The 21,401-nt window shown below is 36.9% G+C and overlaps 1 protein-coding gene across 1 annotated transcript in view; it reads left to right on the top strand.

Annotated features, from left to right (window-relative positions):
• The window catches only part of DCDC1 (doublecortin domain containing 1), a 497,922-nt gene that overhangs the window by 50,241 nt on the left and 426,280 nt on the right, over positions 1-21,401 (top strand). The window contains exon 7 of the mRNA XM_086677755.1: positions 13,452-13,657. Within this exon, the coding sequence (XP_086533881.1) occupies positions 13,452-13,657 (206 nt within the window). The remainder of the gene's footprint in view (positions 1-13,451; positions 13,658-21,401) is intronic.

Genomic DNA, 21,401 nt, shown 5'->3' on the forward strand with positions numbered 1-21,401 from the left:
AGTCATATTTTAAAATATGTTTATGACCCAAGGCTAGCCTTTACTTAAAGCTGCCATAACTTATTTCAAGAAAGTTCATAGAAAAGTTCAGGGAAAGGGTGAAAACATTTTGATTGGCACAATAGATGGGATGTTTGTAATTTTAATCAAATTTAAATTGAAGACATACTTCAAATGATATGTCAGACTAGTGTTACTGAGTTAAAGTCTAATGACAACCAGTGTCATTATTAGTTAAATATAACCATCATGCCTATAGCAATAAATGATGACACTTAGGAACATGCAGAAACAACACAAGTATTTAAAGAAAAGGGAGTGACTAGAAACTCAGTTGAACACAGGAATGTGACCTGGATTATTCTATTTACCAAACACAGAAGCAATTGTATTTTGAACAAATGATATAATTGAGTATAGCAGTATGTTTTCTTACTGTCAGAGCATTTATATTTTATAAACTTATCTTGCACCCATGAAATGATGTGCTTGTTCATATTTAATGTCATTATCTATACCTGCTTGACAATCAGAACATTAAAGTATTTTCAAGTTTATTGCCCAACTAGAAGAGAATGAATTTTTTTAAAATAAGATTTTTTTTTTTAATTTTTTTTTTCAACGTTTTTTATTTATTTTTGGGACAGAGAGAGACAGAGCATGAACAGGGGAAGGGCAGAGAGAGAGGGAGACACAGAATCAGAAACAGGCTCCAGGCTCTGAGCCGTCAGCCCAGAGCCCGACGCGGGGCTCGAACTCACGGACCGCGAGATCGTGACCTAGCTGAAGTCGGACGCTTAACCGATTGCGCCACCCAGGCGCCCCTAAAATAAGATTTTTAATAAGCTCATGGATTTGAAGTTGCAAATGTGCTGCTTTTATTTTGGTGACAAAAGGCAGTATTCTTTTTGCGTGGCACATGCAAAATGGAAAATTACAATGGGGAACACCCAGATTTATTTAATTTTATGACAGATGTTGTATTTTTTGAAGTAGACTGAGAAAATGTAATGATATTGTAGGTAGACTTTCTATCACAGAAGCAGGCTAGAAAGTGCTTTATCTTTTTCATGATTTAGTTATAAACAAAACCATGAAAATAAAATAGGATGTGGATTCTTCAAAATAAAATATAATGTATGGTTGGGGCCTAACATTTTCCGAGTGCTTCAGGACAGTAAATATATGAATAGTCAAGGGGACTTGGCAGTCCCTAAGCATACAGAGATGTCCCATTGGGGAGCTATTTTCCAAGGTTATGCTGAGCCTTAGAATTTCACTTGAGTGTAGTCTCCACTGCCATTCTCACCCAGTGGTCTCTTAACTTTCCAGAAAGAAGTGCATGAGGAGAAGACAGGGACAGGTCTGATTATGACTTTGGAAGCCACTAGGTGTGGCTAGCAAATTTAAAGGAGAGGATGAGGTAAGACTAGGACCCCTTCTTTGGCAGTTGAATGTAGAGGCACTGAGACTTTGCTGACAGTACTGTCAACAAGACAGAGTCTCAAGAACTCTCCAGAGCGGACCTCCAGGGATCCTGATGTTGCATTCATATAGGGATAGGCATTGTATTTGGTTCTGCTCTCTGGGGAAACTCCCAGTAGTGAGGATAAGCTCCCATTGCATTCTCAATATCCCCTTTTGTAATCATCAGATGTATAAATGTCTGTTGCCCCTCTAGACCAAGTTAGTTTCAGGCAGAAACCATGGCTACCTTATTCACCATCATTTTCTGGCACAGGGTCTGGCACTTAATAGATGCTCAGTAAATGTTGTTCAATGGATGAATGAAGGACGAAATGAAATAGGTACCATGGCAAACCATCCGTATTTCAGGGAGGTAACTGCCAGGAAAATAGATCTCATCAGAGCAGCAGGCTCAGCTGTAAGTAGTCAGTGGATGTTTCGGAGGAGTATATTAAAAACCCCCTACCCCAAATTCATATGTAGATTTGTGAATGTTCCTGTTTGGCAGGGGGCCAGAGTAAGCCAGCCCAATAATAATTACATCGCAGAGAGGCTAATGGTTATGCTAATGCTTGTCTGAGACCAGACAATGCTCAGAAGTGGAGTGCTGGGATAAAAGATTCTCCCAGGAACCTGTAGATCTGAGATTTTCAGCCCTCCCATATCCTCTCAGGAATGTCCATTCTTGCCTATTCTCTCTCCTCAATCATTCTTTTGGTGGTGATAGGAGGCTCTCTTCTTTCATTTAGTACTTCTCTTTGTATTTCTCATAGTGCCTTGCATACAGGCAGTGCTTGTTAACTATTATTGAAAGTAAGGAAGTAAGGAAGAGGAGATAGTGTGACCTTTGGGAAGGTTCAGGGCCACTGCCCACTGTTGTGCATAGTTGAAGGACTGTGGAGCTACACTCACTTTTTTTCAATTTCACCATGGTGCAGGGGAGGGGGAGCTGAGGAGGTGGAGAGGCAGTTTTCTAATTCTTGTAAAGGTACCGGATAGCCTCAACACTGGGAGAGATGCCAGGGTTTTAAGGTGAGAAAGTTAACAAAAGACAAAGATATAGAAAGCATTTGCTAGCTATGGCTAGTATGTTTTCCGAGAAGCTCAAAGTGGGTTTAGATGGCACTAAGTTTCTTGTTTTAATACTTGGCCTCGTTCCTGCCCCAGTACCCAGCCATCCCCTTACTATTTGATTACTTCTCCTTCTACCCACTCGCAACCTCACTTAATCCTCTAACTCACCAAGGCTAAAATCTAGGCAGGGCTTTGGTGAGCATCTTCAGTTTCTTCATGCTGCTGTGAAAGGGTGAAGATTCTGTTTTTCCGGGCTGCCTGGCTGGCTCAGCTGGTAAAGCACGCATGTCTTTATCTTGGAGTCATGAGTTTGAGGCCCATGTTGGGGGTAGAGTTACTTTAAAAAAATTTCTTCTTAAAAAAAAAAAAAAAAGACTGTTTTCTTCTTGCCCCTGGATATAATAATGCTTACTCAGGCTGTCAGCCCTCACCACATTTCTTCATGTGAAGACATATGGCTCTAGAGCTGTGATGTGGAGAAGAATCACCTTGTGTTGCTAAATATGATGGTTCTCTGGTTCTCTAGCTGTTCTCATATAGGAGACCCATGGCCCATATTTTGAGGACAAGCTGCGTTAGAGCTGTTTTTTTTCCTCACTTTATCCTAATAGGTTTGTTACCTAGAGAAGCAGATTTTGCCTTAATGTAAGGAAGATTTTTCCAATAGTTCCACCTTTCCAAAAGATGGAATGGCCTGCTTTGGGAAGTGTGGGGATTGTAAGCATTGTACATAGGCTCTAATATGACTACTTCCCACCTTCCTTGATCCATGCCTGGCCACTGTGTGTTCAGTCTCCTCCCAATGATCCATCATATTGTTGCATAATTCTGCGTCTTTATTTGTATCATTTCCTCTCTCTGGATTATGCTCTCACTCTTTTACACACTCTGTGTGTCCTCTAAGTCCTACCTTATGTCCTCCTCTGGGGAGCCTTTCTCAGCCACCATGAGCTGTGGCAGGTGTCCCAGCTCCATATTCTCCCAGTACGTTATGGATACCTCTGACCAGGCACCTACCATATTTTGTGTTTGTTTTCCTTTGTTGTCTTCCCAAACAGACTGAGAACTCTTTGAGGCAGCAGGGAACATGTAATAGGCACTGAGTGTATGTTTGTTGAATGAATAATTGAGTAAATGAAGCAGGTGGTTAGAGTCAGTAATTTTCAGTTTCTTTGAACTTCAAGGTTGTGCAATTCTGAAGTCAATACATTGTAATGCACTAAGCCTATGACTTTTTTGCTTCTTCCTACTCTGAGCTATCTTTCATGATATGTATTTTGGTTTCTGAGTAAATTCAATGAGGGACATGGCAATGAAAAACCTAATTAATCATGAGTAACAAAATGTAATCTTTTTCCAAAATACTGAAAAAAACAGGAGTCCAATTTATATTTACTAATGAAAATATTACCTGGTATATATCTAGTGAAATAATAGTGATGCTCTTATCTGACATGTTTGACTAATATTCTACAAATATTTTTAAAAATTTTTTAAGTTTGTTTATTATTCTGAGAGAGACAGAGACAGCACGAGTAGGGGAGGGGCAGCAAGAGAGGGAAAGAGAGCATCCCAAGCAGGCTCCATGCTGCCAGCACAGAACCCGATGTGGTGCTCGAACACATGAAGGTGTGAGATCGTGACCTGAGCTAAAACCAAGAGTCAGATACCTAACTGACTAAGCCACCCAGGTGCCCCTACAAATATTTTTTTGAACATTTGCTATGTGATAAGCCCTATTTCAGGTGCTGGTTATACATCAGGGATTAATTGCTTACATTAAAAATGTATGATCAACTTTTATTATTTTGTTAAATGTCTAATAAGCACACTTGTTTACAATGTGCTAGATACTAGAGAGGCACACAGATAAAAACACATTCAATGCCCTTAAAATGCTCAAATTATAACAAGGACACACGTACAAAACCAGAGAAGTTTAATGAAATGAGAGCATAAAGATGAAGCTATAAATCCTGAAGAAAGATAGATCAAAGAAAACTTCTTAGAAGAGGTGAGACTCAGTTGAAAAGAAAGAGAGAGAGCCCACCAAAAGGGAGGGAAAAGCCATGGTCAAGTTTGGAGTCAGAAAAGTGCATGGTGTGTGCCAATGGCTTATTCACAGCTCCCTACACTTCTGCAAAGGGAGATTATCTCAAAATCTTTTATTGCAGTGGTTCTAAACTGGGGTTGATTTTGACCCTTGGAGAAGATTGGGTAATGTCTAGAGATATTTTTGGTGGTTTCAACTAGGAAGGTCCTACTGGCATCCAATGGGCAGAGGCCAGGGATGCTACTAAATATTCCATAATACACAGGACAGCCATTATCACAAAGAACAAAGAGATGTCAATGCTTACCAAGGTTGAAAAACCTTATTCAGACACAAATATTTGTAAACAAATCACAATATTTTTTTTCTTTTTCTAAAAATTATTTATTTTTTAAAATTTATATTATACCCAGTGCTCATCCGAACAAGTATCCTCCTTAATGCTCTTGCCCATTTCACTCATACCCCCACCCACAGCCCCTCCAGGAACTCTGTTTGTTCTCTATATGTAAGAGTCTCTTATGTTTTGTCCTCCTCCTTGTTTTTATATTATTTTTGCTCCCCTTCCCTTATGTTCATCTGTTTTGTATATTAAATTCCACATATGAGTTAAGTTGTATGATATTTGTCTTTATCTGAGTGACTAATTTCGCTTAGCATAATCCATCCACGTTGTTGCAAATGGCAAGATTTCATTCTTTTTGATTGCCAGGTAATATTCCATTGTATATATATACCATACCTTTTTTATCCATTCATCAGTTGAAGGACATTTGGGCTCTTTCCGTAATTTGGCTATTGTCAGTAGTGCCGCTATAAACATTGGGGTGCATGTGCCCCTTTCAAACAGCACACCTGTATCCTTGGGATAAATACCTAGTAGTGCAATTGCTGAGTCGTAGGGTAGTTTCATTTTTAATTTTTTGAGGAACCGCCATACTGTTTTCCAGAGTGACCGCACCAGTTTGCATTTCCACCAGCAGCACAAAAGGGTTCCTCGTTCTCCGCATCCTCGCCAATGTCTGTTGTTGCCTGATTTGTTAATTTTAGCCATTATGACAGGTGTGAGGTTATATCTCATTGTGGTTTTTTTTTTTTTTTTAATTTTTTTTTCAACGTTTATTTATTTATTTTTGGAACAGAGAGAGACAGAGCATGAACGGGGGAGGGGCAGAGAGAGAAAGGGAGACACAGAATCGGAAACAGGCTCCAGTCTCCGAGCCATCGGCCCAGAGCCTGACGCGGGGCTTGAACTCACGGACCGCGAGATCCTGACCTGGCTGAAGTCGGACGCTTAACCGACTGCGCCACCCAGGCGCCCCTCTCATTGTGGTTTTGATTTGTATTTCCCTGATGATGATTGATGTTTAACATTTTTTCGTCTGTTAGCCACAATCACAGTAGTTTTCATAAGGACATTTTGACCAAATTATAGGCACTGGGGGCAGCTGCTTTTTAGGTGGTCTTAAGGTGGAACTATGGTAGGATGTGGGAAAATAAGAAGTTGGGGAAATCTGGTCATTTTAAACTAATGGAATTCTTTTATTAATTTTTACAGTGCCATGGTTAAGACAGCAGGCTTTGAAATCATTAAGCCTAGGTCTGATCTCTGATTTACTTAAAAGATGTATGATAGAGATCTCTATGGTAGAGATGTAGTTGGTTAATTTCCCTAGGTTTCATTTTCCTTGTCTATAAAATGGAGATGATAATGTTACCTACCTCCTAAGATTGTGAAGATAAAACAAGTTTATGTACATAAAGCACTTAACACATTGTTCTGTATATGCTAAGTTCTTAATGAAAATCATGAGGAGAATAATAATGTCACCATTTACTGTGTTTCTTATTTACACTGTTTTATCTGTATAAATTCTTTCCATCCATACAACAAATAAGGGAATTACTATTACTGTTCTCATTTCTCAGATAAGAAAACTAAGGTAGGGGTGCCTGGGTGGCTCAGTCCTTTGAGTGTCCAACTTTTGATTTCGACTCAGGTCATAATCCCAAGATTGTGGGATCGAGCCCCATGTCGGGCTTCGCACTGACTGTGGAGCCTACTTAAGATTCTCTCTGTCTCTCTCTCTCTTTCTCCCTCTGCCCCTCTCCCCTTTCTCTTTCTCTTTTTCTCTCTCTCTCTCTAAAAAAAGTAAAGAAAAAAAATTAAAGCAAATAAGATTGATTTTTTTCAAAGATTATGTTAAGATTCAAATCTAGGGAGTTTAGCTGCAGAACCCATGCTCTTAACTACTAGAGAAGCTGTTTATCTAATATATTGTTAATACATTTTAGTCATCATTAGTACTATTTTATTAGACTGTTTTGCAGGTTGGTTTAAACATCTTTACTTGTATAAAATTTTTTATATATTTCTAATAATCTTTCCATGTTTATCAGTATCAACAAAAATCTGGAAAATAGGAGGAATACCTTTAAAAAACTGTATATTTTTATGTTATAAATGATATTTTCAAATTTAGTTTAAAATGTACTGTATTATGTGCTTTTCCTACATCCATCAAGAGTTCTTTCAGAAAACTGATTTGAAACTTCAGAAATGTGATCTCTTGTTATTTTAGACTATTTTTAAGTGAGTAAAGTGTCCTTCCATGTTTGCAGGTAATAGAATTATAAATATATTTCTTTGATCAGAATAAGTTACATTGGAATAAAGGGTAGCCTTATTCATTGATTCATGCAGCACTTACTGAACACCTGCTCCATGCACTAGGTCGGCAGTGTATAGTTAGCTAAGGAAGCACACAATGATAATGATGGTACGGTGGGATTGCCAGTGGTAGACATCTGTACAAGGGAAGGGTGTCCAAGCTGGAAAAGGGTTTTTAAGAGAGATGACCTCCCCCCCACCCAAATTAGTCTTGAGGAATATGTAAGCAATTACTTTAAATATACTTTGAGTTATTCTAGTTCACTCCACTCCTAAACCTTCATTTGGCAAGCAGTTCTCCTTGGCAGGTTTCTTCTTTTCCTGAAGAAATTCTGTACCATTGTTGTCATCGATGAGCATCAAGGTGGTAGATCTGTCATATTTAAGTTCATAATGGGGGTGCCTGGGTGGCTCAGTCGGTTGAGTGTCTGACTTCAGCTCAGGTCATGATCTCACAGTTTGTGGGGTCGGGCCCCACATCCAGGCTCTGTTCTGACAACTCAGAGCTTGGAGCCTGCTTCACATTCTGTGTCTCCCTCTCTCTCTACTCCTCCCCCACTCATGCTCTGTCTCTGTCTCTCAAAAATAAATAAACGTTAAAAAAAATTAAGTTCATACTGGAAAGCTATAAGGAATAAAAATGGTAGGTGTATACACACAGGCAATAAAATTGATTTTGCATAATTAGTATGTTAAAAAAGTGACATAAAATTAAATTTCTACCAATTAAACATTTAAATCCACAGAAATGTTAACATTTAGTAATTGTGCCATGTGCAGTCAACTTATATATACCCTAATAATGAATATAGACTTGATTCCTACCTTCAAAGAGGTTAAGTATGGAAACAGAAACAGGATATATATTTGTAAAATATTCACATAATTTCAGATGGCTTATGTTCTTTCCTTAGTATGTAATACATCACCTAAAATGTGGTATGTTCTCAAACATTACTGAATGAATGAATACATGAATGAGTGTGCTGTAAGGAATCAGAGAGATGACAGACTGTTATGGGCTGGAGCATTAAAGGAAGATCTTAAACTGGATCTTGAGAAGGACTTGAGTCTGAATAGATGAAGAATGAACTTAAAAATGCCCTTGGTGTGGTGCTTGGGTGGCTCAGTCAGTAAAGTGTCTGACTCGAGTTCAGCTCAGGTCATAGTCTTGTGGTTCGTGAGTTCAAGCCCTTCATTGAGCTCTGTGTTGACAGTGCAGAGCCTGCTTGGGATTCTCTCTCTCTCTCTCTCTCTCTCTCTCTCTCCCTCTCTTCCTCTCTGCCCCTCCTCCACTCTTGCTCGTTCACTCTCTCTCTGTCAAAATAAATAAGCTTTTTTTTTTTTTTTTACTTGTGCCCTTGATGTAATTAAAAGACAATGAGCGGATTGGCTTAGGTAAAATAGTGCTTTAAGCCACGGTAAGATAAAATCTGAAAATTTGGATAGTGTCAGGTTGTCAGTAAACTCTTCTGTTAGACATAAGTTTAAAGGAAGGAGCATATTTCTTGCACAGGGTCTGACACATAGGAAGGTTTAATAAATATTTCCTCGTACCTGACAGACAGATTGGGTGAGTGACTAGTGGAAAACTTCAAAAGCTAGCTCCAAGAAGTTTCTCTTCAGGCAATGATAAAATTGATGTTTTAGGAAAATTGATCTATAATTGGAGTATAGGATGTCAGATATAAAGAAGGAAAATAAAATATGGTTAGGAAGTTCTTGTAGATGATAGAAGACTGAGAGAGAAATGGACAAGTGGGTCTGGCTGGGAATAGAAAGGAATGATAGTTTTAAGAGTTACTGTGTGTATAAACACAATTTCATTGTCCATTCATCAGTTGATGGACATTTAGGCTCTTTCCACAATTTGGCTATTGTTGAAAGTGCTGCTATAAACGTTGGGGTACAAGTGCCTTTAGGCATCAGCACTCCTGTACCCCTTGGGTAAATTCCTAGCAGTGCTATTGCTGGGTCGTAGGGTAGATCTATTTTTACTTTTTTGAGGAACCTCCACACTGTTTTCCAGAGGGGCTGCACCAGTTTGCATTCCCACCAACAGTGCAAGAGGGTTCCTGTTTCTCCACATCCTCTCCAGCATCTATAGTCTCCTGATTTGTTCATTTTAGCCACTCTGACTGGCATGAGGTGATATCTCAGTGTGGTTTTGATTTGTATTTCCCTGATGAGGAGTGACATTGAGCATCTTTTCATGTGCCTGTATATATACAATGGAATACTACTTGGCAATGAGAAAAAATGAAATATGGCCTTTTGTAGCAAAGTGGATGGAACTGGAGAGTATTATGCTAAGTGAAATAAGTCATGCAGAGAAAGACAGATACCATATGTTTTCACTCTTATGTGGATCTTGAGAAACTTAACAGAAGACCATGGAGGAAGAGGAGGGGTAAAAAGTTAGAGAGGGAGGGAGGCAAACCATAAGAGGCTCTTAAAAATTGAGAATAAACTGAGGGTTGTTGGGGGGTGGGAGGGAGGGGAAAGTGGGTGACGGGCATTGAGGAGGGCACCTGTTGGGATGACTACTGGGAGTTGTATGGAAACCAATTTGACAATAAATTTCATATTAAAAAAAAAAGTTACCGTGAAGAAAGATAGCCAAGAGTTAGGTTTCTCTTCTTTGACTCTGTCTCAGGTCAGGTTCCCTCAAAGCAGAGCCTGAGATGGAGATTTATGTACAAGGGACTTAGTGAGGGAATACTCTCAGGTGAACCCTATACAAGAGTGAGGGAAGCAACTAGAGTAGAGAAAGAAGTTCAGCCATGCCCTGTGTTCTGAAGGCTAGCCTCAATCTGGAGTGGGAAGCACAGCACAGAGTTGCCCCTCCTTAAGGCAAGGGGACTGGCCATTATGTCCCCTAGTCAGTCAGTCATTGGCTGTAGGCTGTACCTGTGGGTAGGAGATAAGAGACCACCACATCACAGGCATTTCCTGGCTAGGTGGCTGGTTCCTTTCAGCCAAGGGCAGTTCTTCGGAGAAGGTTGGAGTGGTGAGGTGTTAGAGGCCGTGACTCACAGCAGCTGGAATTTGGGCGCACTAGCCCGGTAAAAGGAATTTGGTTGGGGGGACTACCAGTGTCATCTACTCTCTGCTATAGTCTGTTTTTCATAGGTGCCCTGCCAAGAACCTTCCAATAGCTTCCCTTTACATCCAGAATAAAATGCTCTTCCCCCAGACTTTCATGACTAACTTCTCATTGTTCAAACCTCACTACTCGGCAGTCACCTCTTCAGAGAGACCTTCCACTGTCTGTCTTTCCCCCAAGAGACTGTAATCTGCACAAGTTATTCTGTCCTGTTCCCAGCTATCACCCTGGTGCATTGATAAATGTGCACCCAATAAATGTAAATATCATTGAATGACTAAGCAATTGGTTGGAGATAAACGATTGGGAGGTAAAGGTTTAAGATCTTTCTGAGATAATGGACAACTGTGAAAGAAGTGGAAACACTGACAGGACTAAGAGATGTGAAAGTATGTCCAACTTGTGGAAAGTTGTGAAATTTTGTTTAAGATAACAGAAGAAAATGTATGGTAGAGTCAAATAGTGTAGTGATTAGGAGTACAGTTTCTAGAACTGAGTTCATATCCTGCTGCCACCACCTGCCAGCTGCAAGATCTTGCTCAAGTTACTTAACTTCTCTGTGCCTCAGTTTCCTCACCTGTAAATGAGGATAATTATATTTTCTACCTCATAAACTTGTTGAGAGGACATCATGAGCTAGTGTTTATAAATCATATAAAACAGGGTCTGGATAACAGTCAGCCTGGTTTGAGTGGAATTTAAGGAGCGTACAAGGAGGAGAGAAGCCAGGCTGGGACTCGGGTGAGATGAGTGATGCACCTGCGTGACAAAATTTAAGGAGGCATTTACTGAGGGTTGTACACTTGCACAACTGAGCATGCTTCTTTCAGTTTTGCATTCTTGGCCCTTCACTTGTCTCACCCTCATCCTGGTGTTGGTCATCAAAGGGGAAAATACTTTATTGGTAAGATTTTTTATTTTTTTTTAATTTAATTTATTTTTAAAATTTACATCCAAGTTAGTTAGCATATAGTGCAACAGCGGTTTCAGGAGTAGATTCCTTAATGCCCCTTACCCATTTAGCCCATCCCCACTCCCACAATGTTATGCAACCACTGTTTCTATCTAGTTTTAAAACATTTCCATCATTCCAAGATAAAACTTCTAAATTTTATTTTAATGTTTTATTTATTTTTGAGAGAGAGAGAGAGAGAGGCAGAGTACAAGTGGGGCAGGGGCAGAGAGAGAGGGAGAACCAGAATCTGAAGCAGGCTTCTGAATCTGAGCTGTCAGCAAAGAGCCCCACGTGGGGCTCGAACTCGTGAACCATGAGATCATGACCTGAGCTGAAAGTCAGAAGCTTAACCAAATGAGCCATCTAGGTGCCCCATAAAACTTCTTACCTATTAAATTTTTCTCCATTCCCTCCTCCTCCCACCCCTGCAATTATTAGGCTGCATTTTGTTTCTATGGATTTACCTGTTCTAGATATTTCATATGATGGAATTACATAGTATGTTGCCTTTTATGTCTAGCTTCTTTCACTTATAATGTTTTGAGGTTCATCCACATTGTAGCGAATATCAGTACTTCATTCCTTTAGTTGCTGAATAATATTCCATTGTATGTATATACTACATTTTATTTATCCATTCATCCATTGGTAGATATTTGGTTTACACCTTTTGGCTATTGTGAATAGTGTTGCTATGAACATGCATGTACATGTATTTATTTGAGTACCTGTTTTCAGTTCTTTGGGGCATATATGAACTCCTTAATGTCTAGCTTATTTTTCTAATTCTAATTCCTATCAATTTCAGATTATAATAATTTCTTTAAAATTATTTTTCCTCTTCTTAAAGGCTTACTCATATCTATAATCTTAGTTTATTCTGAAAGTTTTGCTCACATTTCTACCCACTGTGTGTATATATGTGTGTGTGTGTGTGTGTGTGTGTGCGCGCGCGCGCACGTGCTCACATGTATATGTGTATGAGAGAAAAAGAGAAACACAGTATTTTGTTGTTTTTTTAACATTTAATGTAAACATTCTGGGACTTGAAGGTCCCAGAACCAGTGGCTTGTGTTTCATATCAATATTTGCAGATTTTATGTAAAGCACCATTTCTAGGTCAACGAGGCCATGGTTCTTTCAAGGTAAGTGCTAACAGACAAGAGTTGTTTAGAAATTTGGGCAAACAAATCCAACTATTTTCAATTGTATGCAAATACAATTTTATTTCTCTCATTAGGACAAATAAAGAACAGATGAGGGAGGGATCATTGTAATTATAAAATCACATACATTTAATAACTTATATGAAAAGAAAATATCTAAAATAAATTGAATGCAACAAATAAAAAATAACACAGGTATAAATTATTTATTTATGAAATGAAACCATTTGCAAAGGAGGCATGCTGAGAGCAACTTATCCTCACATTCTCAGAGTCATGCATAATCGTTTAGTTGCACTCCCATTAATATGAGTGGGAGTTTTGAAACTTAAATTCCTAAACACATCTTTGAAAAGGAAAGGTCAAAGTAAACAGCTAATGCAGAGCTGGTTTTCATTATTAGTGAAATATTTTGAATCTCTCACCAATGATGTCTCAGAAGTCACCTTCTTTCTAGTCACAGGAGAAGAATTATGTATAAGGTTACTATTTGGAGGTCATCATCTTTAAAAATCACATGGATAATAAATCATACTAAGGAGAAAATAAAGCATTTCCCAACCCTAAAGAACACAGAAGTTTAGGACCCATATTGCTTTATGGTAAGCAAAGGACCTTGGAACTTTCAGTGGACCCTTTCAGCCCAGAGCCTCTGATCAGTGATAGAGGCATGCTAAGGTGAATTTTAATTAGGACTAAATTGTGGTATTACTCTTTCATACCCTGAACATCTGTTCCCTTCAGAAATGATGATTTATGCAGGCTATCAGAGCAGACAGCTTGCTACAGCTTATGTCACGGTTAGTGGGAAGCTGGTGGTAGCATTTCAGAAAACCAGTGTCTAAATGGAGACTGGCCAGTGTATATGATATAGGTAAGAGGGGGAGGAGAAACATGGTGTGTCCATTTCTAGTTTTGAAGCCAAATACTGACTTGACTTAAAAAAAATTCTCTTCTAGACCATCTGTTGTTAATGAAGAAAGTAACTTGGACAATGAATGGCCTGATGTTTCCTACTGATGTCAAAAGACAGAAAACCAAGCCTGTTCTTTCTGTTAGAATGAAGAAACTCACTGAGAAGACCTCAGTCCGAATTCTGTTCTTTAAGAATGGCCTGGGGCAAGATGGGCATGAGATCACAGTGGGAAAGGAAACAGTGAAAAAGGTAATTTTGTATTCAATATTAAAGTATAAATTAAATTTCAAAGTTTTCATGGCTTTTGAAATGTGTTGGTATTTTCTTTTAAATATCAATATCAACTACTAAACTGAAATATTAAGAAGGTATTAATAGAATGCAAAAATTTAGCTGCTTAGAAGCATGCTTATTTTACTAATGTAAATTACCTTAGTAAAGCAACAAGATTTCTTTGGCTAACCTATACTTGGGCATTTACCTAGGTAAAAGTTATGTTTACACTTAGGGAAACACTCTAGTTGGTTACAATATTTTGTAGAATATTTAGATTGAAGCCAATCTAATGTAGCTTCAAATCTCAAATCTATTCCTTTTTGCTTAAAATAAGACCTAGAAGTACCCCCGGCTTCTTGAATGAGTAAGTAAAGTCCAATATAACTAAAATTCCATTTAAAAGTATCCATATGCATTTTTAAGCAAATCTAGGTGGGTCTAAGAAAAATCATGTTAACAGTCCAGCAAACCTTCAGAAACAACTTTTGTCATATAAATGCATGTTTTTAAAAGGGTGCTTGTATTTCCCAGATCATCTTTGCTCTGACAAAACTATGGAAGAACTAATGGGAGTTTGAAGAAAAAAATTTTTTTTACAGATAAGGATTTTTCAACCAATCTAAAGCATCCTTACAAAACTATGGAAGAACTAATGGGAGTTTGAAGAAAAAAATTTTTTTTACAGATAAGGATTTTTCAACCAATCTAAAGCATCCTTATAATAACAACTAAAATTTATTAAATATGTATTAGAGAGCTGGTGAAACATAACCAAACTGTCTAGGTTTTAATCCTGGCTCTGTCACTGAATCAATGACTTTGGACACCTTACCTTCTCTGAGCCTCAATTTCTTTATTTAAAAAATGGGGATAATAATAGCACCTACTTCAGAGAAGTGATATAAAGATTCAATATGATATTATGCATGGAGTGCAATGGCCCATACCCAGAAATTTCTCAATAAATATATGTTATTCTTATCTTTAGGACTCATATATATATACATCTAATTATTTCTCTTACTAAAGGGAGGCATTTGTTATGAAATCAAGATAGGTATAAATCATTTTGTTATACCTGAGTATTTTCAGAATGACTCTTGCTTGAAGTAGGTGAAGAGTTCACTAGATTTTGGAAATTGTTCTTATTGAGATATCTATTTCATCATCTTCTTATTTTACAACCACAATCCTGAGGATCTAGGAAACCAGGTTTTATTTCCTTCTTATCTTCAGATTTGGATTATGAGTAAAACAAGGGATATTACACACCAGAACAAATTGCTAAGGCAACTTGTACCATCTTCCCTGGAGATTTTGAAAACTAGAGAAGATGGACATATCTCTGGGAGTGTTAAAATGCAGTCATTCTTGGGGATAGAAGCTAGATTAGACAGCTTCTTGAGTTCACTTCAGTTCAATCTTTGTAATTCTACACCTTGGTGGTAAAATGGGGGTAATAGTCACTCTTAAAGATTACATGTTCTTAGATGAAAGGTGAGTATAAATAAAAGTGTCACTGCTATTTTGCTTTTTGACTCTAGAGAGCAATTTATTTAAAACTGGATGATCAAGCAATTCTTTAGCTTATTTTTTAAGCTTTATTTAGTTTAAATTTTATAAATTGTAAGGAATTTTCACAATTTATAAAACTCAGGACATGATTCGGTAATAAGTGTGTTTGTAAATATTTGATTAAATATCACTTTTAATATAGCATAAGGAATATAGTCAATAATAATGTAATAACTTTGTGTGGTAACAGATGGAGATGACATTTATTATGGTGAGTACTACATAATGTATAGAACTGTCAAATCACCTGAAACTAATATAAACATTTTATGTCAACTATACTTCAAATAAAAAATACTAAATAAATAAATACTATTGATAAGAACAAGGTAAAGGATAGGCAGCAACAGAATCCCAGCCTTGAATATCAATAGAATTTTTTGGAGGGGAAAAATAAGACTAGCTAATTATTTTGTAAATAAAATTTAAATTTTGAAAGTTATATTGATAATCACAAGATAATGCCATACCAAGTCAATAATAGGCATAAAAAAGTGACATGGTCATAGGTGAAACCCAAATTATTTTCTCTTTTATGATAAAATATTAGGAATGTCAGGGATTAGTAGCTATTTTTAAATTATTAAAAAGTAATAAAAAACTAGAATAGGGTCTAAAAGACTCTATATGGTGAAGGCTGTTACAGTGGGATAAAGAGAAAATTACTGAAGATGGTAGTAAAGTAAGATAGTTAAGTCATAAAAGTCTTCTCTGAGCTCAGAATGGAACCATGGGAAAATGACTGTATTTAAATCTTAAGTGCAAAATCAGAAGGAAATCCACTTATGTATTTTAGGGGTTAAGTAATTAAGAAGTTTGAAATGAGGGCCAAAGTGATATATTTCTTCACTAAAATCTGGGATATTTGAGCTATGGCCCATCTCTTTGAAACTTGAATCAGACGATTTTAGAATTACTTGGTACGGTTTAATAATCACACAGAACTTGCTACTGTGAGGTATAGGTTAAATATATGTATCCAGGGGTTGAAAAAGGCATTAAGAAAAACTTGTGGGCACAAAATGCAAAGTTAATGGAAAATGAAAAATGTCTGTTCCAGATACATAACTTTTTTTTTTTTGCCAAATTAGTACTCTTTTATTTAATTTATTTTTAAAATTTTTATTTAATTTATTTTTTTAATTTACATCCAAGTTAGTCAGCATATAATGCAACAATGATTTCAGGAGTAGATTCCTTAATGCCCCTTACCCATTTAGCCCATCCCCCTTCCCACAATCCCTCCAGTAACCCTCTGTTTGTTCTCCATACTTAAGAGTCTCTTATCTTTTGTCCCCCTTCCTGTTTTTATATTATTTTTGCTTCCCTTCCCTTATGTTCATCTGTTTTGTATCTTAAAGTCCCATATGAGTGAAATCATATGATATTTGTCTTTCTCTGACTGACTAGTTTCACTTAGCATAGTACTGTCTAGTTCTATCCACGTAGTTGCGAATGGCAAAATTTCATTCTTTTTGATTGCCAAGTAATACTCCATTGTATGTATGTGTGTATATATGTATATATATATATACACACATACATATATATACACACATACATATATATATATATATATATATATATATATATATATACACCACATCTTCTTTATCCATTCATCTATCAGTAGAAATTTGGGCTCTTTCCATAGTTTGGCTATTGTTGATAATGCTGCTATAAACATTGGGGTGCATGTGCCCCTTTCAAACAGCACACCTGTATCCCTTGGATAAATACCTAGTAGTGCAATTGCTGGTCATAGGGTAGTTCTATTTTTAATTTTTTGAGGAACCTCCATACTGTTTTCCAGAGTGACTGCACCAGTTTGCATTCCCACCAGCAGTGCAAAAGGGTTCCTCTTTCTCCACATCCTCACCAATATCTGTTGTTGCCTGAGTTGTTCATATTAGCCATTCTGACAGGTGTGAGGTGGTATCTCATTGTGGTTTTGATTTGTATTTCCCTGATGATGAGTGATGCTGAGCCTTTTTTTCATGTGTCGGTTGGCCATCTGGATGTCTTCTTTGGAGAAGTGTCTATTCATGTCTTTTGCCCATTTCTTCACTGGATTATTTGATTTTTGGGTGTTAAGTTTGATAAGTTCTTTATAGATTTTGGATACTAACCCTTTATCTGATATGTCGTCTGCAAATATCTTCTCCCATTCCATCAGTTGCCTTTTGGTTTTGCTGATTGTTTCCTTCATTGTGCAGAAGCTTTTTATTTTGATGAGGTCCCAATAGTTCATTTTTGCTTTTGTTTCCCTTGCCTCTGGAGAGGTGTTGAGTAAGAAGTTGCTGTGGCCAAGATCAAAGAGGTTTTTGCCTGCTTTCTCCTTGAGGATTTTGATGGCTTCCTGTCTTACATTTAGGTCTTTCATCCATTTAGAATTTATTTTTGTGTATGGTGCAAGAAAGTAGCCTGGGTTTATTCTTCTGCATGTCGCTGTCCAGTTTTCCCAGCACCACTTGCTGAAGAGACTGTCTTTATTCCATTGGATATTCTTTCCTCCTTTGTCAAAGATTAGTTGGCCATACATTTCTGGGTCCATTTCTGGGTTCTGTATTCTGTTCCGTTGATCTGAGTGTCTGTTTTTTTGCCAGTTCCATATTGTCTTGATGATTATAGCTTTGTAATACAGCTTGAAGTCCGCAGATACGTAACTTTTTAAAGTTAACATTGTGGTGGATAAGTTTTATTTTCCCTCAGTTATCTCTTAGATTCATTGTCAGAGAAGTGGTATTAACTGTGTCAATTATTTTATTATCTAGGGTATCATCTCCTTTGAGAAATCTTTATAGATTTCAAATTTCTTTATATTTTTTATTCCCAGCTAATAGTTTTTTATTTGTTTTTTTTGCTTGGTTTTCTATGTACTGTCATAAATGGTATGAGATTGCAATGGTGGAGAAGACAGTGAAAAAGATAATGAGTGAATGAAAGAATGAAAAAGTGTCCTAATTCCTCGGTCAGTCCAGTTTGAATTGATTGTTCTCTATAACCTATATCCTGGGATCTTTCTTCACCTTCAACCTGGGCATTATCTTTCTACCTCTCCTCTGTTGGATCCCTCTTTCCTACTTTTGCATCTTTCTCTACCTTCATTTAGTTTATTATATACATATTCCAGATGGAGACATCAGATACTTATGGCAGACACAGGGCCTGCAGTGTTTATCAAAGTGTGCTACACAGAACACCTGCATCCGAATTATCTAGACTATGTGTTAAAAACTCAAACTGGTGTCCCCCATTCCAAGCCTATTAAATTCAGAATCTCTTGAGTGTGGGGTCTGGGAATCTGAATTTCAACAAATATCTCCAAATGATTCCTAACCCCACTAAGTTTGAGAACTCCTGTTCTAGTATTCGAAAACTTCAAACTTACCAATTAATGGAAATCTTAATAGATTCTCTGTTTGTTTTCCTATACTTCTCATGTGGTTTAAGAGAAGGAAAATAATTTGTATGACAGAGAAAACAGGTTATGTGAAATTAGATCACTGGTTGTGGATTAAAACTAGTGCAGGGAGTTAAGAAATCCGGAAGAGGAAAAATTCTGCAAGTTAGCAGGAAGGGAGTAGTGTGTGTGGCAACTCTGACTTAGAAAAAATTAGTATTCCCTTAACACTTGTATGTAAACATAATTCATTTTTGTGATTTTTCCTTGTTACTACCAAAAAAAATGACATAAATATTGAGAGAATATTTCATATATGACTATCAAGGTATAAATAAATAATGGACTTTATCAGATGCCCTTAAATCAGGAAAATCCAGACTTTTATGATGCTTACATGTGTTAATTGGAAAAATAACTCAGTAAGCCTAAACAAACAAACAAACAAAATAAGACTTTAAGAAAATGTTCCAGTTTAATGAACTTAATTGTATGATTTAATTGAAAAAAATACAACATAATAGCATTATTATGGAATGTTCACACACAAATCAGTAACAGAGCAGGGATTTTTCCAATAGTGTGAGTAAAGGAATTTAGAGAACATTTTAAGAGATTTGTAAGGGAGCACCTGGAGTAACAAAATTTGATTAAGGACGCTTACCATGGATTCCGACAGGGGAAGTCATGCATAATTAGTATATTGGAAATTCTTTAAAGAGCTTTTTATGATGGATGAGGAAAAGCCCGTTGATACTATTATTGTTTTAAAACTTAGTCTAGTGTTCATACTGGGTATTAATACTAGATTTTAAAATATGAAACAGAGTTTTTAAAATATGGAATTTGGTGCTATAGTTCATTTTGGAGGTGTGGATAGCCAATTTTGTTCTATTTGTCGTCAATTTTTTGGTTATACAATTGGATTATTTTAGAATATTATAAATAATTATTTTGTAGTGATAATCTTTTTTTCTTGAATAAAATCGTAAGTGGGGTGATGGGATGTGAATTTCCTCAGCTAAAATAAAAGCAAAACAGAATTTTCAGTTTACAGATTTACTTTACAGATGACACTTAAGGACAGATAATCCTTAACATTATGCTTTAACTCCCCTAAACAGTTAAGACATAAACATAATATTAAATCTGAAAAGATGGGGCACCTGGCCGGCTCAGTCAGAAGAGCATGTGACTTATGATCTTGGGGTTGTGAGTTTGAACCCCACATTGGGTGTAGAGCTTACTTCAATTAAAAAAAATCTTTTTAAAAATCTGAAAAGGTAAAATTTATTTTTATTAATCTATTAAAATTACCTCATAGTTGTTATATTTACATTTTATACTTTAATTTTTTTTTCAACGTTTATTTATTTTTGGGACAGAGAGAGACAGAGCATGAATGGGGGAGGGGCAGAGAGAGAGGGAGACACAGAATCGAAAACAGGCTCCAGGCTCTGAGCCATCAGCCCAGAGCCTGACGCGGGGCTCGAACTCACGGACCGTGAGATCGTGACCTGGCTGAAGTCGGACGCTTAACCGACTGCGCCACCCAGGCGCCCCTACATTTTATATTTTAATACACTTTAATTGGCAAGCACATATAACAATAGTGATTAAATCAGAGGATTTGTTAAATGAGTTTACATACAAAGATTTATTAGATTATCTTCTATACATATCTTCCCATTAAAGTACCTTTGGTGAACTTTATCTAATTTCTGGACATTAAGGTCACAGATTTTATGAGATAATCTAATTAAGCAACTCAGAAAACTGAGACTTAGAACAGTTGTCTGTCCTATCCAAAGTGGATCAGCTGGAATAGCTAGGACTGGAGCCCATTTTCTGAGTTCTAGAACAGTATTTTTTTCGTTATGGGGAAATGCCACAAATATTGTTTTTATTACATTTTAATTCCTGTGTGTCCTCACTTAAAGATGAGTTAACATAACCATGAAAATAACATGAAGCATCTGTTTGTAATCATAACAGAATAACTAGTATCAGACTAGCCATCCCATTTTAAACAACTTGAATTGGACAAAATATATGAAACAATAATTTTTAGACATGAGATAATGAGGAGTCAAGATTGAGAGAAGAAAAGTTGAAGTGAGTCCTACAATTGACCCCATCTTTATACCTGGAGGTATTTTTTAGACCTGTGGTATAGGGAAAGATAATCCAAGAAAACACAGTATTCTCCCCAAGCTGAGGAGAAAGACAAGAAAGTTGTAAGAGGTAGAAATATCAGGAATTTTCCCTGAAATGCCATAAATGAGGGAGCTATTTAGGTAATAGTCCCTATGGGTCCCTTTGTGTCTTTGACTAGGTATTAAGTTGTTTATGTACGAAGTGAACTCTACAAGGTTTGGCATAAACAACTAACTACTAGGGAAAAAACAACTAATGGGGATGTGAAAAGGAAATAACTATGGAAGTATGCACAGGGTGGGGATACAATTGTGTTTTGATCTGTCAGAGGAGAGAGATTTTGTTGAACATATGGAAAATTCACAAAGATCCCTGAAAAGGTAATCATTATCCAGGAGAAGAGTCAATCAATAGAAATAGACTCCCCAGAGTTAATAGTAAAGGACATCCCAAAAGCTAGTATAAATATGTCAAGGAATTAAAGAAAAAATATGAATATAATATGAAGAGAAATGGAAACTAAAAATAGAATCAATGGAAGTTCTAGAATATCTTAAATGGAAAAAAAAACCCACTGGATGG

Source organism: Puma concolor, chromosome D1 (assembly GCF_028749965.1).
Source record: "Puma concolor isolate L17-30 chromosome D1, mPumCon1.1.hap2, whole genome shotgun sequence".
NCBI classification, from domain to species: Eukaryota; Metazoa; Chordata; class Mammalia; order Carnivora; family Felidae; genus Puma; species Puma concolor.